General features: G+C 58.2%; 1 protein-coding gene across 1 annotated transcript in view; it reads left to right on the forward strand.

Annotated features, from left to right (window-relative positions):
* The window catches only part of Cfap46 (cilia and flagella associated protein 46), an 82,488-nt gene that overhangs the window by 14,485 nt on the left and 46,167 nt on the right, over positions 1-21,836 (forward strand). The window contains exons 12-27 of the mRNA XM_071610803.1: positions 1,345-1,573; positions 1,806-1,926; positions 3,612-3,735; positions 4,384-4,514; positions 5,143-5,270; positions 6,342-6,475; positions 7,136-7,348; positions 8,318-8,483; positions 9,238-9,387; positions 10,124-10,231; positions 10,758-10,924; positions 14,239-14,370; positions 14,808-14,970; positions 18,207-18,294; positions 20,489-20,627; positions 20,779-20,962. Coding sequence (XP_071466904.1) covers positions 1,345-1,573; positions 1,806-1,926; positions 3,612-3,735; positions 4,384-4,514; positions 5,143-5,270; positions 6,342-6,475; positions 7,136-7,348; positions 8,318-8,483; positions 9,238-9,387; positions 10,124-10,231; positions 10,758-10,924; positions 14,239-14,370; positions 14,808-14,970; positions 18,207-18,294; positions 20,489-20,627; positions 20,779-20,962 — 2,377 coding nt within the window. The remainder of the gene's footprint in view (positions 1-1,344; positions 1,574-1,805; positions 1,927-3,611; positions 3,736-4,383; positions 4,515-5,142; positions 5,271-6,341; positions 6,476-7,135; positions 7,349-8,317; positions 8,484-9,237; positions 9,388-10,123; positions 10,232-10,757; positions 10,925-14,238; positions 14,371-14,807; positions 14,971-18,206; positions 18,295-20,488; positions 20,628-20,778; positions 20,963-21,836) is intronic.

Genomic DNA, 21,836 nt, shown 5'->3' on the forward strand with positions numbered 1-21,836 from the left:
GTGCACACACCTCCTTGAGGCTTGGGGCAGGTGCTTGGGGGGACCCAGCTGCTTGGGGGGACCCAGCTGCTCAGAACCCAGCATGCTGACCTTGGTCTCCTAAGCTCAGGACACTGCAGGTCCTTCTGCTCTGCCACCACCCTGGAGGGAGCTGGACTGTCTTCCACATGTTCTGAGTTTCTTCCTCCCTGGACTGTGGTTTTGTGCTGCCTGGAGTCTGGCCCTGGAAAACACTGCCTCCTGTGTTCCGTCCAGTTTGTGGGTGCTGTGGTGCTAGAGGGTCATCAGGAGTTACTTCGTAGCAGTTGGAAGCAGAAGTACCCACAGCCCCTGATCTGCAGGCCTTGCTGCTGCCTGCCCTGCTGTGGAGCGCTGGGCTCCAGATGCCCCCTCCGTGGCTGTGGCGTCTGCGTTTGCCCCCAGGGTGCCTCCTCTGCATGGCTTCTGGCTACCTCACCAGATTCCTGGGCCACCAGCTCGAGGGGAGTCCCTGGGGTGAGTGCGCTCGGGACTACTGCTGTCGGGTGAGGTACTGCCCAGCATGGAGTCCACTCCTGCTGCAGTCACCTCCTCACCTTCAGTCCTTCCCTTGGGGACATCATGGCACCACACCTGACACCACAGGCACTCTGCTTCTCTGCACAGGCTTCTCTGCAGCATTCCTTGTCTCCTCTGATGTCACATAGGTTCCGGTCACTTGTACTTCTCTGTCTTCAGGGAAAGTCCCGTGGGGTCTTTATTCAGCAGTCTATTGAGTGTGTCAACGTTGCACCTCGGGGCAGTGGCTGAGGTGGCCCTCCATGTACTGTTGGTGGCAAGGGCTTTGCTCAGACAGAAGGGCCTCTCTAGGTGGCCCCCTGCCCGGCCCCACCTGGACCCAGCTGCAGCACAGGACTTGGCAGGTGGACAGAGAGTGTCTAGAAGAACCTGAGCAAAGACCATAGACTGCAGGTTGGAGGTGGGCAAATGGGGCTGTGTCCCACTCGCCCGGCAGTGACATCAAGCACCCTCCAGCAGAGGGGTCCTGCACTCTCCAGCCCCTCCCTGGTGCTTCCACACAGCATCCCCGCAGGCAGTAGCCCATGTGCCCCCTGCTTCCTCCTGCAGGAGCCTGGGTGTGGCAGCTCTTGCCGGCCGGCTCGGAGGTCTCCCGTGGTCTGCAGCGTTCACCTCTCTGTCCCCTCCATGAGACCTCAAGGTTAGGCAGGTGTAACTGGAAGGAGGCCAAAGAGCCAGGGCCCCTGGGAAGCCATGCGCCTCCCTGCCTCCCACGGAGTGTGGAACAAGCCCTGCATGCCTGAGGACAGCCCAGCCGCCCCCTGATGCATGCCACCTCTCCCCCAGCCTCATGACTCTGCTCCGCTGCCAAGTGCACATGGAGGTGGCGCACATCGAAGAGGACGAGGACCGGCTAGAGCCTGCCATGGAGCACCTGCAGAAGGCCATGCGCCTGGACACACTGGGCCTCTACCAGGACAAGCTCAAGATGGCCTTCACCCGGCTGCAACTGTGCACCATGCTGTACCAGTCTCCTGAGCGTGCTGAGGACAGGGCCATCATGGTCATCGAGCAGGTGTAGACATGGCCACCTGGGGGAGAGCTGTGGCTGCCCAGGGAACCCAGGGCCAGGCTAACCCAGCATGAATACAGGCTGAGGTGCAGGGCACCAGGAGGGACTGCCCAGGGCCCACCTGATGGCAGAGGCCAAAGGGGACTGCTCAGGGCCCACCTGATGGCACAAGCTAGAGGGGCTCTGGTGCCAACAGGGCAGGGGCCACTTAGGCAACCTGCTCTTTTCTTTGTAGGCAAAAAAAGCTATCCCGAAGGACAGCGTGAGAAAGAAGCGGGCCCTCCTGGTGAATGCGGGCCTGGCCCTGGCCCCTGACACTTTCCAGATTGTGCTGGACAGCGAGAATGAAGCCAAAGGTGAGCACCTCTCTCCACACCAGGTCTGGGGGTCGCCTGTCTTAGGAGGGTCCTGGCTGCTGGGGAGCCTCTGGGCCCCCTGCTGTCTCCAGGCTGACCCCTGACAAAGTGAGCCCCACAAGCCTGCACCCTGAACCCGCTGCACTCTGCCACCTGCAACAGGATACCTCACTCTCTCCAAGCACTGGAGGGCTCATCCACACTCACGGCCACAGCAGAAGGCCACAGCCAGAGTCCTAGGTGGAGCTGAGGCAGCATGGCCCACTGCCTGGCTTGTAGGTGGTTTTCCTCTGCCGTCCTGACTGTTCCTCTCTGTCTGATGCTCTCTTCTCATGGGGCGTGGTCAGATTGATGGGGCCCACCTGAGGCAGCGTTCCAGGTCCTGAGTTCCAGAGTCAGGACACAGCCTCTGTGGTCCAACACCAGGACCATGTGTGGGTCCTGGGCTGCCCCTCCATATTAGTGATCACTCTGGTCAGCCTGGGCTGACCCCACTCACCTCAGCCACGGGCCTCATCCCCAAGGATTAACCAGTGTAGGTGATGGGGTGCACAGCAAACCTCCCCAAGGCAAGCAGTGAGTGGGCTAGGAGGGGCCCGTGGTGCCTGCCCTGTGTCCCAGCTCCCCTGGAGCAGCCAGGCAGCCTGAGCCTGGCTGGGGCGCCTGCTGTCCTCTGGGGGTTCTCTCAGCTCCATGCTCTGACACCAGGTCACACAGGGACTGGAGCCTGGGAGCAGTGGTCTGGAGGGGGCCGGCAAGGTCCGTATATCATGTCCAAGAGGAGGGAGAGGAGAATGGGGTGGGGTCACAGCCCAGGAGGGCTGCCGCCTGTCTGCTACACTTGTCCCCCTGGTCACCTCCTTCCTTGGTTTCATTTTGTTCTCAGGAGACTGAGGAGCAGCTGTAGGTCTGTTGGTGTCACCTATGCACATCTGTGTGGCATTCCAGGTTTATCACACTCAGCATGATCTGCTGGCAGCCTGGGGTCAGGTGCCCTTCACCTGAGGGGCCCAGTCAGCACCCACTACCAGCAGGAGGAGTTTTGCACCCTGCTGAGGTGCAGGGGCTCCTGGGGAAGGAGGGCAGGGCTGGCTCCTGGAGTCTTCTGTGCCGTCTGACAGGGCAGGGGGTCAGCCCAGGGGAAGCCCATCCCTGAGGCCCAATCTCCTGCCCAGACGTCTCCGGTGCCAGAGACAGGCTAGTGTCCTCTGGGTCCCCCAGCAGCTACCCTGGGCATGCAGCTCAGTTCTAGGTGCCCTTTTTTATCTGTCGGGAAAAGGAGCCGTGGGCTCAGAACTTCCTACTGGAAGCAGATAAAAGTACTTGGCTTTGAGGGACCATGGGGCTGCTGGAGGGGCCAGGGTTGAGAGTTGGGGCAGAGCCGATGCTTCTGATGGGAAGATTGGCTGGTTGGCCCAGTCACAGAGTGGGTGGCAAGGAGGGTCAGGCGGGATTCCCAGACCACCTCTGCCCCTCCACACCCAGCACGGTCAGCTCGACTGACTGTCAGAGGACACAGCAATGCGCACCAGCTCCGCACAGACTCAGCCCCAGGAGCCAGCTGCCGCAGGGCAGGTGCCACGGTCTGCTGTTATCGCCAGCGTCCCCATTGAACGCAGCTGCTCTTCCTGTCCCCCTTTCCTCAGCACATGATGTCGACCCTCACAGTTTGCTTTCTGTCTCAGTTTCCACTGGGAAAACCAGGGGCAGATTCTCCTACCTCTTCGCAAAGGCTCGACATCACATGCTTAGTGTGGACAAGGCTGCTGGGCATCTGCGGCGTCTGGGAAACGAGAATGACCAGGAGAGGTGAGCAAGGAAAGGGACTTTTCTGGAGAACAGAAGCTCAAAGCCGAGCCTAGTAAGGAGGGCCTGTTGGGGCAGAGGACATGCTCCTGGGAGGAGGTGGACCTGGGAGGAGGTGGACCTGGGAGGGCATGCACCTGGAAGGTGGTGTCCCTCTGGGAGGAAGTGCACCTGGGAGGATGTGCCTGGGAGGAGGTGCTCCTGGGAGGAGGTGGACCTAGGAGGAAGTGCTCCAGGGAGGGCATGCACCTGGGAGGGGGTGCTCCTGGGAGGGCGTGCACCTGGGAGGAGATGGACCTGGGAGGATGTGCTCCTGGGAGGTCGTGCACCTGGGAGGGTGTGCCTGGGAGGAGGTGCTCCTGGGAGGATGTGCACCTTAGGGGACACATGCTGCAGCCATCAGTGTTGCATGATGGCCAGACCACGGCATCAACCCAAGAGGGCCTGCCCTACCCCTGGGAGGGGAATTTGGGAGCTGCCCCTGACTCCTGGCCCTGACCACTGTCTACCTGCCCCGAGAGCTGTCCAGCTGGAGCACAGACCCAAAGCCCTGGAGCGTGGCTTTTCCTCTAGGGCAGTCACCTGTGTGTCTGCGACCTTCACCAGCTATGCCTGAGCCTGCTCCTCCCCTGTTTGTGTTTTGGAGAGCAGAATCCAGATTTGGGCAGAGCTGGCCAAGGTTGCTCGGAAGCAAGAGGTGTGGGATGTGTGCCGGACAGCCAGCCGCTTCTGCCTGCTGTATGACAGCTTCAAGGCCAAGAAGTCCCCAAGGCAGAAGAGAGGTATTCGCCCAGGGCAACCCTGAACAAAGGTGCCTCAGAAGGCCAGGCTCCTCCCTCTGAGGGCCACGGGGGAGGGGGCTTCCTCCTGTAGAGGCCAGACTGGCCCCACAGTAACGAGTCTAGTCGGTACACAGGTCCAGAGGAGCCTTCAAATGGAAAGTGGGGTTTCTGAATGTGTGTGCAGCCTGCCCCCCATGTCCCTGGGCCCTGTGAACCCAGACTCAGCCAGTCGAGGTCTGAAAACCCTTGAACAAAGCTTGATCTGTTCTGAACATGTCAGACGTGTTTCTTGTCACTATTCTCTGTACCATACAGTGTGACAGCCACTTACGTCTCACCCACCCTGTGTGAGGTGCCTAAGTTGTCCCTAGATGACTTAAAGCACACAGAGGAAGTTGCAGGGTATATCAAGAGCACACTGTTTACAGAGGGACTCGGGGTCCTCAGGGTTGTGACGGCAACAAGCTTGCCACTGACTGTCATCACAGCCCCTGTCACTGGACAGGAGTCTGACACCATCCCCAGCTTTGACAGCGCACGCCCCCTGCAGGAAGCTGAGGAGAGCCCCAGAACAGGGCCACAGAGTTCCCGAGTTTTTCTTCACCCTCTTCCTGCTCCACCTCCCCAGGAAGGAAGAAGCGAACCACAGAAGGCTCTGTGCGGGAGAACTGGGGCCAGTCGGAAGGGGTGCTGCCGAAGCAGTGGTCCCACAGCCTTCTGCGGAAGTTCGCAGAGGTGGGGTTCATCAGCGCTGAGGTGCGTCCCAAGGCTCCTGCTTCTCTGTGGGGCCACCGTGACCGTGGGCGACAGCATCGCTGTATCTTGTTAACATGCTGGAGATCTTTATCAGAGGCCCCACCTGGGCTCCCAAAACAGTGGGTCACGGAAGGAAAATTTCCCAAGTCCTTGGAAGCTCTTCCAGGAGGAAGGTGCAAATCAAAACCTGTCATGCTGTGTATTGCTGTGACCTTTTGTTAGAAATGACTTCTAGATGGTGAGTCCGAAGGCACATAGGCACAACAGGTCATTGTCTTTCCACTGGGGGACTTATATTTGGAGAGGACTTTGGAAGCCTTTGGAGGAGCTGTCATCTCTGCTGGGCGCTCCCTTGGGCCCCACCCAGGGCCTTGCCCTGACCCCCTGCATGTGTGGGCACTGAGACACATTGCCTGCCCAGCTCGGTCAGCCAGGTAGAATGCAGCCAGCTGGATCCAGGCCCACTCTAAGGCCAGCATGAGCTCCCAGCCTGTGCCTGTGCCTGGGCTGGAGGTGACTTCAGGACTTCAGAATTCTCCAAGCCTGTGCATGTTATTTCCTCTGGGGTCCCTCAGTGGCAGGAAGTCCTTGCTGACCTGTTGGCTGAGGCTCTGGGTCCATGGCATGGATTGAAGCCAAGCCCTGTGCTCAGGAAGCTGATCCCCAGATGGTGGACACAGGTGGCCATGACTGTGGGGTTTATCCAGACAGCACCAGCCCCACTTCTCCTGAAGTTCCCTCCCACCCCTGTGGGCTTAGCAGCCCTTTTCTGGAAAGCAGATTCACAAAGCAATCAGGAGATTCAGAGATGGCTGGGCATTTGGCAGCAGGAAGAAGCATCTAATCTGTAGAGGGGGTGGTGGGTGGGGCTGTGCTGACACTAGCTCTTCTCTCCCCAAGGTGTGTCTTTGCAGTGAGGTGACAGGTGTGTGGGGGGCGGTTCTACCCAGGAGTCTACTCCAGTGTTTTGTGTTTCAGAACCCTAGCTTTAAGGAGAAATGCCTGGCTGTTTGTTCCCTGGGGCTGGGCCCTGCCTGCCCATGACCCCTCCAGCCACACACTCTCTTACAGGCCACCATCCACTTGCTGCACACAGAAGGTGTAGAGCTGAATGACCAGGCTGTCCCCCCTGAGGACTTGAGCCAGCACCCAGCTGGCTACGTGCCTGAGCCCCCAGAAACGAACCCAGAGTGGATCACATACAGGTGGGTGGCGACTCCTGCCCATGTGCCAGCTAAGGGTGGAAGGGCCCTCTGTATCCTTGGGACTGCAGTGGGAACATCCTCCCAACTGACAAAGCAGTCCCGTTGTCACACAAGAGATCAGAGTGTTCGACACGGACCAGGATCACAGAAGGTGTGTGCAGTTGGCAGTGCAGCCTGGCAGGAGGAGCGTGAGCAGGGGTGCCTTTACATAGATCCCACTCTCCCGCTCCAGTGAGCTCTTCTCACTTTTCCCACTGTTGGTCAGCGTGAGCCCCCAGGGTCAGCAATAGGGGCAGAGGACAGAGAGGGAGCAGCTCTGTGTGTGACAGGGCAGGCAAACTGCAGAAGGGTGGGGAGGCCGGGGGCAAGGGCGGCTGCCGGGGTGGGCAAGGCTTCGGCCCGCTGCTCCTCCTCCAAGCAGGTGAGTGACAGGATCCAGTGGCCGAGGAGAGCTCACACATGGGAAGAGCAGGAGGGCGGCACCCAGGAGGGAGGGGCCAAGAGTCCCACTCCTCAAGCTGAGGGGCAGGTGCAGAGGGCTGTGGGGTTCAGGGAGGGCAGCACCCACAGTTGGAGCACCCCTCCAGACCAGGAGAGCTTGCAGCGGCTTCCTCTGGAAAGACCTGCATGTGGCCAATGCTGGTGGGTGTGCATTTGCAGAACTTGGATAGAAAGCCTGTCGGAGTACACCATGAACAACTGGCTGCGCTCGGCGGAGATCGGGCTGGAGATCGGGGAGGCCTGGGTGGTGCAAAATGCCGCCGTCTACATGCTGAACCACAACCACCATCTCATCGTGGCCGGGCGGCAGAGGGAGCTGGTGGACCCCCTGCATAAGCTCCTGAGCATCATCAAGGCCTCTGACCACCAAGGGTGGGTGTGGCGTGGTGGGTGCAGACTGGCAGAGCAAGGAGCCCCAAGACCCTTGCAGCTGTGGGGTCAGGCATGTCTGCTCTGGGTCCTACAGAGGTCAGCAGGGGCCAGGCCTATGCTCTGAAGACGGGGGAGAGTGCTGCCTATGCACCTCCTCCTGGGTTTCGGTTGTGTCTGGGTTTCCCACATCCAGGTGTGTGTCAACTTGAGAGACTGGTTTCCCAGTTAAATCAGAAAGATTAATTTTAATGTATTTTTTTTTGTTGGTTTGCTTTTTGGTCTGAACAACAGGACTTTAATTATTTTACACCAGATTCTAGTAGGAGCTAGAATGGGCGAGGATGCAGCCACATGTCCATGATGACTTTAAGTGATGAGCAATGCAGAACATCCCGTGACATAGTGCCACGTGCTGCACTCACCTTTCCCAGGGCACCACCTGCGCAGGCTGCAGCCTGGGGTCCAGCAGATGGCTCAGGAGAGACGGGCAGCCTGAGGCTGAGCTCCCTGCCGTGCCCCTGCCCACGAGCGTCTGCCAGGCTGATTTCCCACTCCTGGTGTGTGCAGACCACGGTGTCCCACAAGCCCTGTGTCTAATGTCTTCAGCTGGCCCGTTACACCTGGGAATCAGACTTGGATATCTCCCAGGGCCTCCGGGACACCCTGGCACACGAGCATGGGTACAGTGGCCTTCCTGCCCTGCCAGCCCACCCTGGGCACTCGGGAGCCCATCCTGTGGCCAGGGTGTCCCGCTCTGCAGGAGGGGCCCTGGGTCCTGCCTCCCCATCAGCAGCAGGGACTCCCGGCTCTTTCCCCAATCCTAGCCACCGACCCTGAGCTTCCCTGAGGACAGTGGGCGGCTCCATTCTGCTACATCTTGGCAGATGGGTCCGTAAACACAAGTGGTCACCACAGATCCCAGTGTCTCTGCAGGGGCTCGAGGGCCTGGGCCTCTACCCTGTCTTCTAGGGACGCGGTCCTGCTGGTGATGCTCTGCAGTGCCCTGGCTCGAGGCCTGATCATCAGCTGGATCCCCACCCAGACGCCGGAGAAGGCAAAAAACCTCCCGAAACCAAACACGTTTCACATCCCCCTGGACTCGGCGGCTGCCACTGAGATCCGAACAGCAGTGGAGGTACAGCTTCCCCAGGCCCAAAGGCAAGGGGGAGAGAAGGGAGGGGACCTGGACAGCAGCCTGGACACACATGGGGGAGAAGATGGGGAGGACAGTCATAGAGCCTCTGCCCATGCCCACCCAGGCATCTGGCAGATAGTGCAGCCACACGAAAACCAGAGCGTGGGGGTGAGGGGGCATAGAGGGGACAGGGGGCATGGGGGACATGATGGAGGGGACTTAGGGAAGATGTGGAAGCTGCGTGCCTCTGCAGTCTGGAGGACCAGAACCCATGCCAGGGCTCAGAGGCCAGCCCTGGCTGGTGAGTGGCCACCTCTGGTGGCCGTGCTCACTGCTCTGCCCGGGCTCTGAGCCGTGACCCTCGCACAGGCTTCAGCCTCTGTGAAGGTGAGGAAACAGGCACTCGGCAGGCAAGGGCCGGAGCTGGGGGTCCAGGCCAGCCCACAGGCCCTGTCCTGTCACCATGAGAAAATCCACAGTGGATTCAGGGCACATGTGCAGGGTCCCGGCCCTGGCTGTCCACGTCCAGATCCAGTACCTGCCACAGCAGCGGGGGAATGCCTGGCCTCACTTGCTGAGGGCGTGAACGTGGGTCTGACCTGCTCCCTGGGTGGCAGCCAGAGCACTGGTGGTGGTCAGCAAGAAAGCATGAGCCATCTGGGCAGCAGCTGTGCCTCTGTGTTGTTGGGCACTCAGTGGGGACATCGCGCCTCTGCCTGAGGCAGATCTGGGAAGGAGGCCCTGTGCGCTGCAGGTCTGCGAGTTTGCGCTGAGCCAGACCAGCGGGAGCGTGCCCGAGGAGGTGGTGCCCACCCGTGTGCGGCAGCAGCTCATTGCCACTTGGGTGAAGGCCAAGCAGATGGCACAGCAGCAGATCGGGCCCCGGCTGGGCATCGACGAGCAGGTGAGCCCAGTGGTCACTGCGGGCCAGGTGTGTGCAAGCAGGGCCCATGGGGCACCTGCAGGCCACCTTCTCCAGAGAGTGGCCCTCGATCCTCCTTTGGGCCCCAGGCCTGACCAGAGTGGGGAGTACTGCCCTTCGCAAGGTTTGGAGGCCATCTTCCCACTGAGACCACCGCCCCAGCTGCGCTCAAGGGCCAGGAGCCCAGCCTGCTGCAAGGCCTGAGCCTGGACCTCAGGAGACATTGCCCACACTCAGCGCCACTCATCAGCAGATGGTTACCTCCTTGGCCGGTGCCAAGGCCCCCAAGCTGGGAACACAGGGTGTGGGGGAGAACTGGAAAGGGACGGGCCAGAACAACCCTGCTTCCACAGACAGAGCCTATGAGGCCCCATCACTGGGGACAGCAGGGAAGGAGCCAGGAGAGGAGGCAGGAGGAGCCCCCGCCTGGGCAGCTGCTGCCCCAGGCCCTTCAGCCTCCACCTTAGCCCCTTCCCCGAGCAGGAGACAGCACTGCCTGGCCTGCTCTGGCCTGCACAGCCTCAGCCTGCTCATTACTTGGGAAGCAACCTGGAGGCAGATGGATACAATGTAGCCTCAGGCAAAATGACTATGTATTTCCCAGGATGACTGTTGCCATGAAACTCGCCTTGAAATTCAGGAACACTCCAGGTCCTCCCTGCCCGCCCTCCCCAGTGCCTCAGGCTTACGGACACTCAGAGCCCCTTGCTTTCCACAGAGCACCAACGAGGACATCAGCTCTGTGACTAGAGTCCTCGTAGCTCTGGAGATGTACTCCTGCAACGGGCTGGGCCTCATGGACTTCGCCGTGCCCCCCCTGGCCCAGGTGGGTGTCATGGTGTCCTAGAGCCTGACAGCTCAGTGCAGAGAGGGACTAGGAAACCAGCCTCAGAGGGTCTTGCCTGGGGCTCAGAACTCAAGCCCACCCACTTTCTTACCACGGCACTCTCCCACAGAACGCTGTGGACCCCTCCAAGCCCACAGCCCCGGCTGCTGTCTGGAGTGGTCCTTTGTCTTGGTGTGCCTCTGGGCCTCCACCCTGGCCAAGCTCTCTGCACACGGCAGAGGCATCTGTGGGGACCTGCACACTGTACTGGGACAGCAGCTACCACGTGTCGGGGACAGCAGCGTGGCCAGTGTGGTGTCCACAGTGCAGTGGTGTTTGCCGATCACAGAGGTGTCTGGAATGGCTACCCCGAATGACCTAAGCTTAGCAAATGCTTGGCCGTGTCCAGACCTCAGAATCCCCTGGCTTTCCAGGCTGGCAGCAGACTCACTGCTGTGAGCCACAGCCTGTGGGAGTCATGGTCACCCACGTGACACCCCTCTCTCTGGTCCTCCCTCCTGGGAAGGTGGTGAAAATGGCCTCCGAGTGCAGCTGGTCAGAGCCCTTGGTGGAGCTGCAGACGCTGACCAGGCTGACCCACTTTGCCTATGCGGCCCATGATCATGAGATCACCATGACCTGCGGTCAGATGGCCACACAGTTGGGCATCAAGTACCTGAGGGTGTTCGGTCCGTAAGTAACCTCCGTAATGACATTCTATCGGTGACATAGGCAGGAGCAAGGCCCCCAGAGAAGCCAGGTGCATGAGCAGGTATCAGGATATGGACCAGGGTGTGGGCACATGAGCATGTTGAGTTAAGATGGCTGCTGTGGGCTTGGCGGGGCCCCAGGTCATCCTGTGAGTTTCCACCCAGGCCTGCCCTCGTGCATAGATGGCCTCCACCTCCTGTCTCCCTGTCCCACGGAGCTCCCCACAGAGCTCCCCACAAAGCTCAGTGTCAAGAGGGACCCTGAGGCCGGGTGAGACCCGCTGCCTGTGGGCATGGTGGACATAGAGCAGGGGGTGTCAGTCCAGACTGCTGGGACCAAGGACTACCAAGGAGGGAGGCCCCTGCTCCTGTTCTGCTCCAAGGCTGGAAGACAGCTCAGGACACAGCTTGCAGACAGCACCTCCTCCCTGCGTGCTCACAGGCACAAGGCCAGGCGGCCCTCGGATCCCATCTGCAGCTCCACCCCATGTCCTCCAGGCCACCCACAGACTCGCCTCCTAGCACGTCCCCTGGGGTCATGTGAGTTTGGGCCACCAAGGGGGTTTGGATCAACGGTCTTCCATGGCCAGCAGAGACAGCCTTGTGAAGGTCACTCTGAAGACACTAGGATATGCCTGAACCAGTCAGGTCATGATGGAAGGAGCATGGGTAGAATCAGTGACACTGACCTTCCGCCTGCCCACTCCCGCCTTGTCTCCCACAGGACCTGCCCCCACATACCCTGGGCACCTCCCTTCCCCTCCATTGCTTCTGTATTCTCATTTGGAATGGCAATCACTGGGGCCTGACTGTCCCCTTTCTGAATATGAGGGGTTCGTGGGCTGCTGCAGAGTCCTGCCCTCAGGGCCTTCCCGAGCTACAACCCTGAGGCTGGGAGGAGCCCTCTGTGGCTGGATTCAGGAGAACCTCCAAGGGCTTGTGTCCCTGGCCTGGGCCCCGTCTGCCAGTCTCATCTTTCAGGTCCTCCTGGCTCTCGTGGCCTGGTCGGGTCAGCCCATGTGGGCAAGAGTTGAGAGCTTGACCAAATTCTCACAAGGGTGAGCTTGGGCAACGTGTGGTCCTGCTCAAAGGGCATCTTGGGGGCCACATCCACACACCCAGTGAGGAGCTTCACTGACCCCTTGCCTCTGTGGTCCAGGGCCTCCCACACTCCCAGGTGCATAGACGTGGACAGAACAAGGTGACAAGCAGCCTTGTGACCGGCATCCCATGGAGGGCTGCTCTTAGTGGGCAGGGGTCCTGTTTCACACTGCAGACGAGGAGACTGGGGCAGGCAGAGGTTCATTCTCTCTGTTGGGCCACCCACTGGCATTGAGGCAGAGCCGGCATTTGACCTGGGAGTTGGGTTCTGAGAACCCCCACCTCAGGGTGAGGCTGGCGTGTGCGCAGGCGCCATGACCTACATACGAATGGCATGAGAAGAGGAGAGGTCAGAGACTAAGCTGCCGTCTACACTGGGTCTTGGGCAGATCACTAGTGGACCACTGTCGCCCCCCGTGGAGACGGGTGCCGTTGCTCACCACAGGACTTGCCCACTGCGAGGGGGTCTGGGAGATGTGCTCCAGCAGCTGCGGGGGGAGAGGCTTCAAGCCAAAGGAACGTGGTTCTAAATGGGAACAAGGCTTGGGAAGTACTGAACACCCAGGTGGTACACAAAAGGCCTCCCACCTCCCCAGTTCTTGAATTCTGCAAAGGACACCTGACTGGAGCAGAACTCACACTGCCTGGTGGGATCCATGGAAACACAGAAGGGAACCGTGTTGGCAGCAGTGCCACAGGACGGGAAGAGGAGCCACAGCTTGTCCTCAGAGCTGTCGGGTCGCCCGTGCAGCAACCCCGTCTGAGTCGAGGGTAGTGTTGGTGTCCCTATGGCAACCAAGAGGTCTCCTGAACATGTGCCGGGAGAGGTTGGAAAGACTCAGGAGAGTGGAGAGGAACAGGAGCACAGGAGAGCAGGGGGCAGCCTTGGCCCCTTAACCCTGCAGGAGCCAGTGCCCCTTTAGGGACCAGCAATGCCCCCAGGCAGACGCAGCTCTCCCAGTGCTCCCCCAGGACAGGCTCCATCAGCCACTGGGTTGCATCACACAGACGCGGTCCAGCCCAGGTGCATCGGAGGGAGGTGTTCCTCAGTGGTGAAGCACAGCCGTGCATGCTACACAGCAGTAGCGGAGAGTCTAACAGCCCCCAGGAGAACAGAGTAGGAAAATCAGTAAGGACACAGGTTCAAATAAGCCCAAGGACAGATCTCACCTTGAGGACACTCCTAGGACACCCTATCCAGCAACTGCCTCAGAAAGACCACCCTGATTTCCAGGATGCCAGCGCACAGCATGGACCCGAGCCGTGCTCACCTCAAGTGTGTTCAGCTCCCTTGCCCTCATCACTCAGCCTCAGTTTCCCTTCCAGACCAGATTCCTACTGCAGGGCAGATCCTTGCAGGCCAAAGCCAGCGCCTTCCTCCTCTGTCTGCTTTAGGAAGGGCCAGGTGTGGCTGGCCTCCAGGACTCTGGTCCCTGAAAGAATCTCTCCAGGACCAGCCTGTTTCTCACAGGGTGAACTCTGAACTGAATGGCAAGGGTGTGCTCCCTGCAGTGGTGGGGGCCACGCTTTAGTGTGTGTGATGGGCAGGTGCCCAGGCCACAGGAAATGCTCAGAGGGCTCTGAGTGGCTCTGCAGGAGGATGTCCCAGCTGAGCTGGGTGCAGAGAGCACCACCTCATTTTGGCCCAGCACACAGAGCCCGGCTGGACCTGCTGGCCCACTGCTGCCCACAGTTGGCCCCCAAATGAGTTAATGCTCTCAGTTCTGTGGATAACTAGGCTCAGACAGTTAATCCTGGTTTGGGGTCTCTCATAAGGTCACTCTCAAGAGTTAACAAGGCCCAGTCATGGAGAGCCCATTGACGAAAGCTAACTATCAGGCCCACGGCTCCCTCCACAGCCAGGTGTCCTGGTGATGCTCTCTACCCCAGCATGGCTGCCCAGCTCTCCCCGTGGCCTTTCCCCCTGTGGGTTCTGAGTGAACAACCAGGGCAAGTGTCCAAGACCCCAGCCACATGTGTGCTCCAGCCAATGGCAGGGCCCCGGAGGCCAGAGGCCCTGGCCCCCAGCCAGTGGGGCACATCCCCGTGGCTGCTCCAATTCTGAGGGGGTGGGAGCTGCACACAGGAGGGAGGGAGGTGCCCCCATCTCAAGGGCCACAGGTGAGGCCACAGACTCCCAGGGAGGGACGCAGGCCTGCGACAGATGGCCTCCCTCCTCAAGCCCTCTTGCCCCAGGGTGGAGACCCAGCTGGTGGCGGAGATGCTGTGCACAGCTACCTGCATCCAGGGCCAAAGCATCATGGAAAACCTGAAGGGGAGGAAGCAGCTGCGGCTGGTGGCCGCCAAGGCCTTTGTGGAGAGTGCCAGGTGTGCAGACAGCACCGCGCAGCCCGGGCACGGGGTGCCTGCTGGGCCACTGAAGCCCCAGGAGCAGCCAGGTGGTGCAGGGAGGACTGGGCCCCCCAACAAGGGGCCCAGGGATACCAGAGGCCACTGGCTGCCCTGAGTGATCCTGGGACCATCCATAGGAGCGCTGACCAGAGGCCCCTGAGTGGCCTGAGCAAGGCCAGGCCAGGCCTGGGCGCTTGAGGAGAGGTGGCCAGGAGACCACTGCTGCCCTGCTGTGCAGGGAGAACTGGCTGGGTGGGCTTTAGGCCTCGCTGAGGGGGGCACAAGCACCTGCAGAGTGGCACAGGGAACCCCACGCCCCCCCACCCCCCGCGGAAGCAGTGCCCCCCTCGGGGAGGTGTGGTCAGCAACCGCCGCCTGCGCCTGCTCCTTCTGGGTGTGGAATGTGCTTTCAGGTTTGGGGGCCTCGCAGGCAGCAGTGCCCTGGTGATGCTGGCCGCTCGTCACTGCTGGAACGCCTGGCTGCCACTCCTATCCTCAGCTGTCAACAGGAAGAAGGCCAAGGGGGCCGTCCAGAAGCTCATCGGCATCATCAACCAGACGGAGGCCAGGAAGCAGGTGGGCAGGGGTGTGGGCTAGCCTGAGGTCCCCAGGGTGGGGTGCCTGCCCAAGCCACTACCACAAGCTCAAGGTCCCCGCAGGCGGGCGCTGAGCTCGGAGCCCCTGGGGCCTCCCCCACACGGTGCTTTCCTCTTAAGCAGCTCTGTGGGGGTCGCCCTGTTACCTTTGGGTGGCTAGGCACAGATTGTCTCAGCCCTTCATGGACATCAGCCACACAGCGGTCCCCAAGCCTGAGAGCCACCCTGCCAGGGCCTTCCCCGAGGCTCTGCACTTCCTCTCCCTGGTCTTTGCTTCCGCCTGTCCTGCTGGTCTGAAGGGCTGAGCCAGATGGTGCCTTTGCTCTTCTCCTCTGTTGAGCAGTGACCTGCCTCTGCACGCCGTTCCTCTGCGTCCAGACACTCTTCCCAGTGTGCTTCCGTCACACTGGGTCAGCGCCAAGACTCACTAGAGATTTCACATCACTGCAAGATGCAGGCTGCCAGGGGACTGGTCTGCATGGTGTGTGTGGTACGCGTGTGATTATATTTGTGGCATGGAGCATGGAGACATGGTGTGTAGTGCCTGGCAGGTGACGGTGTCGGGCTTGTCCTGTATGGTGTGGGGTGTGTGCTCTGTGTGGCGTGGGTGTGTGGCATGGTTTGTGGCGTGTGTGGAGTGGATGGTGTGTGGTATGGGTGGAGTGGAGTGAGTGCGTGGTGTGTGTGCTCTGGGGTGTATCTCGTCTTGCTGGCACCCTTGGTGAGGGTGACGTGTGCAGTCTGGCTGTGGTTCCTGTGGTTTGTTACCAGTCACATTTCCTGCTGCCCTTTCCCAGCCCCTCCCCTCCTCTCTGGCCTTCCTGTGGTCTACTTACAGCTGGCTCCCTGTGGTGGGGTGCTCAGCACCCCCAGGTCCCAAAGCTCCTCCCTCTCCCTCAGTCCCCTCCTCTCCTGCACTCCTACTTCCACGGGACCCATCACCACACACCTTCCCTCCCGCCCACCCTGCATCTTGCTCTATCTAGCTCCACATACCACAGAGAATTTTGGGCCCTTGCCTTCATGAGTCTGGCTTTTCCACCTAGCCTGGCGGGCTCCTGTTCTACCCATCTATCCGTAAATGCCATGATTTCTCTCTTCTTGATGGCTGAGTACAACTCCATTGTGCATGTAAACCGCCTTCTCTGGGTCCATCCATCTGCTGACAAGCACCGGGGCGGTTCCATGGCTGGGCTATTGTGCACTGCGATGGACACTGAAGTAGCTGAATCACTGCCGTGTGCTGATGTAGCTCTTTCCAGATCCATACCGAGGAGTGGGACAGCCAGGTCACTGGTGGTTTCATTCCTAGCCTTTTGAGGAGTTTCCATCCTGCTTGCCAGAGTGGTCGCCCTGATTTGCAGTCTTCCCAAATATGTACAAGTGTATCCTTTTCCCCCTCATCCTCACCAGCATTTTTTAAATATTGCATTTGCAATTTATTATGTCACACAAACACTGCTCTAATTTTTAGAGTTATATGATTCATGTCAAAAATTAAGAGGAAAATATCAAAATTATTCTTTTTTGCATTGACCATTTTTTGCATTAGTCATTGTTTTTTTGTGATACCACAATCACCTAGTATAATTTGCCTTCAGGCTGAGGAACTTCCTTTAGCATTTATTGCTGGTGATTAATACTTTCAATCTTTCATCTGAAAATACCTTTATTTTATCTTCATTCTTAAGGGCATTTTCTTTATATGTAGAATCCGGGTTGACGAGTTACCCTCTTTCAGCATTTTTTTTATTGTTCTTGATTTTAATTTGTTATATATGACAACAGAACGCATCACACTCGCCAGCATTGATTATCGTTTGTATTCTAGATGATTGCCATTCTGACTGGAGTGAGATGAAATCTCAATATAGTTTTTATCTGAAGTTCCCTGATTGCTAGAGATGTTGAACATTTTTTTCATGTATTTGTTGACCGTTTGTATTTCTTCCTTTGAGAAGTGTCTGTTTAGTTCTTTTGCCCATTTATTGATTGGGTTATTCAGTTTTTTGATGTAAAGTTTTGGGGGTTCTTTACATATTCTGGATGTTAATCCCCCATTAGAAAAGTATCTGGCAAAGATTTCATCCTGTTCTGTCGGCTCTCTCCTCATGCTCTGAATCATTTCTTTTTCTGTGCAGAAGCTTTTAATTTGATGTCATCCCATTTATTGATTCTGGGTTTTATTTCTTGGGCTTTAGGGTCCCGTTGAGGGAGTCATTGTCTACGGTAACGTGTTGGATCACTGGTCTGTTTACTTCTAGCAGTAGCACAGCTTCTGGTCTAATTCCTGCATCTCTGATCCATTTTGAGTTGATTTTTGTGCAGAGTAAGAGCTAGGGATCTAATTTCATTCTTCTACATATTAATATCCAGCTTTCCAGCCACCATTTGTTAAAATGGCCATCTTTACTCCAACACTTATTTTGGCCCCTCTGTCGAGCATCAGATGACTGAAAGTCTGTATCTTCAGCTGCACTGGTCTCTGAGTCTGTCTGGTGTCTGGCTACAGTAGCTCTGCAGAGTAATATGACATCGAGTACCGTGAAGCCTCCGACATCGCTCTTCTTGTTTGGGACTGCTTTGGCTATTCTGGGTCTCTTATTCTTCCAAGTGAATTTTAGGACTGTTTTTTCTAGTTCTGAGGAGAATATCATTGGTATTTTGATGGAGATTGCATTCAATCTGTAGGTGACTTTTGGTAGTGTGAACATTTTAGCAGTGTTAACTCTGCCTATACAAGAGCATGGGAGGTGTCTCTATCTTCTAAGTCTTCCTCAATCTCTTTCTTCAATGTTCTAATGTTTTCATTATAGATATTTTCCACTTTTGGGGTTAGATTTATTCTCATTTTTTGGAGGTTTTTGTAAATGGAATAGTTTTCCTAATTTCTTTTTTAGCAGATTCATCATTGGAGCATGGAAGGCTGTGGATTCATGAGTGTTGATCTTGTGTCCTGTGATGTGGCTGAATTCTTCTGTCAACTTCCATCTTCTGGTGGATATTTTTGGGTCTTCTAGATATAGGAGCATGTCATCAGCAAACAGAGAGAATTTAACTCTTCTGTTTCCTGTTTGCGTTTCTTTCACCTGCTTCTCTTGCCTGATTGCTGTGGCTGGAGCTCAGGACTGTGTGGAACAGGCCTGGAGAGAGTGGGCCTCTCCCAAAGCACACACCACAGTCCTCCAGAGTGTGCGCCGTTTGTCTCTCCTGCAGGAGAAAGGAAACACGCTGCTGCTGCATCAGTGGCCCACGGCGGACTTCCAGAGCAGCAGGATGACAGCTGAGGGCCACTTTCTCCCAGGTTGGTGGGTGCGGGACTCCCATGCTCTGGGCGAGGGGAGGAAAGGATTTGGACGGTTCCGGTGTTCTGTGCCTTCAGAGCCCATGCCCCGTGCAGGAGGCTGCCTGGTCTCTGTGACTGCAGGCGTGTCTTTTCGGCACCTTCACAGTGACCCTACAGAGGCCCCGGGCTGTGCTCCAGCCTTCTCCAGGGCCACACCCTGCAAGTCCAGGGCCAGCACTGGCCTCCAGGTTACTCTGACAGATAAATCACACTTGCTATTAAATCGTGTGGAGATAGACTCCCGAAGAAGGAAAAGAAACACCTGACCTTAGATCGTTAGAACGGCACTCTACGATTCCAGGTCCAGTTTACAGAGCAGTTGGTTATCTCCTAAAAATGGTCCTCCCTCTCTGTCAAGAGACTTGGCCTGTGCTGGGTGGGTCTTCCAACCCTAGATAAGGAAGGTGGTCCCCAGCCTTGAGCACTGTGGAGTCTACTTAGAGAGAAAATTGACTTAAAGATTTTAAAAATGTGTCTGTGGAGAATTAGATGTGAGCTGAGCACTGAGGCCATGCAGAAAGGCTCTCTTCGAGTGCTGCATGAGGGAGATGCAGAGAGCCCTGGAGCAGGAAGCAGCCAGGCCTGTGGGGGACCTCCTCCCACGGAAACCAACGGCAGATGAAAGGGCTACGGAGAAGGAAGTCTCAGCAGAACTGGGTATCACAGGCAACCTGTGGCCAGGGGCACACTTTCCCACAGATGCAGAAAATTGAAAAGGAAAGTGTGGGAAATACTTTGCATCAACTCGGCAGCAGAACTGTCAGGTTCTGTGGCGCACAAATGCTTGCACTAGTAGGGATGGTGTGGCCCAAGACCCCATGGCCAGCTCCGCCCACTCAGCCCTCTTCCATGCTGAGACGCTGCTGGAGTGCAGCCTCCAGGTAGGTTGGTGGCAAGATCTCCACCCTGCACCTCCACTTGTTCAGCTGCCATGCTTTAGGTGACAGATTCAAATAGTGGTTCCCAGGTTCAGAAGTGGACCACCTCCTGCAGCCACACTTGGGTCAGGAGAGGGCCAGCAGACCATGGACACCACTCTGGGCACTGCTACAGGGCCCTCTCTCAGCCGTGAGCATGTTCGGTTCTTGCCCCAGCACTCCTGCTCTGGAGAAATAAGAGAACCGCCTCAGAAAGAGAAGGAAGCTCCTTGCTCCCCACTTTGGCTGGGACCACCGGCAGTCTCGGCCCTGGGCATGGCTCAGGAGGGCCCAGCCCACTCTCAGCACCTTGCAGCCTGTCCCAAGTGGTGCTGGATCAGGCACTGGAAAGAAGGAGTTTCTGCTTCCCTTATTGTGATATTGTTTCTAAACGACAAGAAAAGTGCTGGCATCTCTGGAGAGGGAGCAGGCGTGGAGGACTTCACCGTCTGAGAAGCTCCAGTGCCAGAGTGGACCTGGGTCTGGCCTGGTGTGGCCCAAAGCCACCCAGGTGACAGCTCGCAGAGGAGATGGCCAGCAGGGGGTGCAGGCTGCTCCAGAAGCCACTGTAACTAAGCCAGTTGGAGGAGGAGGGGCTGGACATCAAGGAGGACCCTGGAAGTGACAGGCTCCTCACCCAGCCACTGAGCTTCCAGGCCGGAAGGGTGGGCCTGCTGGGCCCTGAGCCTGCAGAGGGTGGGCAGCACATTAAGCCAGAGTGGTCCAGCTCACACAGTCTTACTGAGCCACTTCTGTGAGTGAGCGGGGACTGCAGGTGGATCACAAATGCAGCGCACAAGCACCAAGTCAGCCATGACCTCAGGGGTGGACAAGGCTGTGTGCAGGTCCAACCTGGTCCATACTTGAGACGCATAAGATACCCACATCCTCGAGACGTGCTGCGTGACCTGAGTCCCACATGCTGACCTTTAATGCACGCACACTCCAGGCCGCTTCTGTTAGAGCAAGATCCCCCAGACCCACAGGAGAAAGCAGCAGAGACCAGATAGGGACACAGAATCCTGGTTCTATTGCCTGGAGGGTACCTGGGCCAGTAGCAGGCAGCACTCCTCACATCTGTGCTGCAGCCTTCCAGCACCTGTGTAGTAAGGCTCCCAATCAGGGGGAGTGTGAAGCGGTGGGAGGGTCCCGGGAGGTCAGAGGCCAGTGGGCGAGGGTTAGCAAGGAGCCAGGTAACCTGGCCCCCCTGAGGCCTCTGCTCTTCCCTGCCACAGGGGCCGAGGATGACCTCACACTGCGTGCTGCCCTCTACGGCCTGCTCTTCCACAGCCACGCTGACCAGGATGACTGGGAGGGTGGCCTTAAGGTGCTGGATGAGGCTGCGCACGTGCTGCCGCGCACCGCCCACCGCCTGTGAGTGCCGGGCCCCTGCTGCCCAGGACGCCCTCCCAAAGGCCTCGGCTCCCTCTGGCCTCCTGCCTGGGACAGGAGCACAGGCAGACTGAGCTCTGGGTGCCCGTGTATGTTTGGAGTTTCCCCATGAACTTCCCTCTTCCTTCTTTAGCTTGATTTTCAAACACATGGTCATCGTGAAAGCCAAACTTGGCCAGAATTTTACTATGGAAATTCAGAAGTTCAAGGACGAAAGTGAGGACTACTTGGCCCACATGTGGCACCGTCTGGCCCTGAACTCAAAGACCGTGTGTGGGCAGCTGACCTGCTACGAGAATGCAATCAAGGCACTGCAGGTCAGTCCCACCCAGGCCCCACCTGGGCACACGAGGAGGAGCCCCACAACTGGGACTTGCTGGCCAGGCCTTTGGAGGGAGCCACCACGGGAGGCCTCCCTTCTGCCGAGAGTCTGGCTGGCCCTCCAGCCGCCCTTTCCAGCATGGGAGGACTGGTGAGGCCCCAAGGGGAGATGCCTCACTACCCTGGAGCCCCTATGGCCACAGCACCTGTATGCAGCCCTCCAGGACCCGCCCCCTTCCCACCCAACCCCAGAGGCATCCTGCATCCAGTGGGCCACTCTCCCCCACTGGCATCTGACCCTCCCCCACCCTACACCTGCAAGACCACACATACCTGTCCCTGCAGGACCCACACACACTCACGGGGCGGGGGGGGGGGGGGGTGCTGGCCACTGACTCAATGCGAGTGGTTCCCAAGGGAGGCCCAAGAGGGACACACCTGAAATCTGGTCATGGGGGCTGGAGGTGTCCGGGTGTGAGTTGAAAGGCCTGGACCATCAGCAAGCATCTGAAAGGGATTTTCTGTGTTATGGCTGTTTCTAGGCCTTAGGCACATCCCACCAAGAGGCCTTCGGATTACTGCTGGGTCCAGGGCATCCCTCAGCAAGCGGGTGGTGGACCGGTCAGGAAGATGCCCAGGTCCAGATACAATTCTTATGCTTGCTAGGCAAGGCCTATCACAGGACCCAGAGTGCCGATGCAGAGGCCAGGGCTCTGCTACAAGGGGTGCAGGGAGGCCCTGGCCTTGCTCTGAACCACGGGAGCTCATCTCAGTATTTTCTCCTGCTGGACGTCATTTGGTAGAGAGAGGTAGAAGCTGCCCCAAGAAGGGAGGCTGCTGAAGGGGGCCCTGAGCCAAGCCGCTGTAGAC

The sequence above is a fragment of the Marmota flaviventris genome, chromosome 4 (assembly GCF_047511675.1).
Source record: "Marmota flaviventris isolate mMarFla1 chromosome 4, mMarFla1.hap1, whole genome shotgun sequence".
Taxonomy (NCBI): Eukaryota; Metazoa; Chordata; class Mammalia; order Rodentia; family Sciuridae; genus Marmota; species Marmota flaviventris.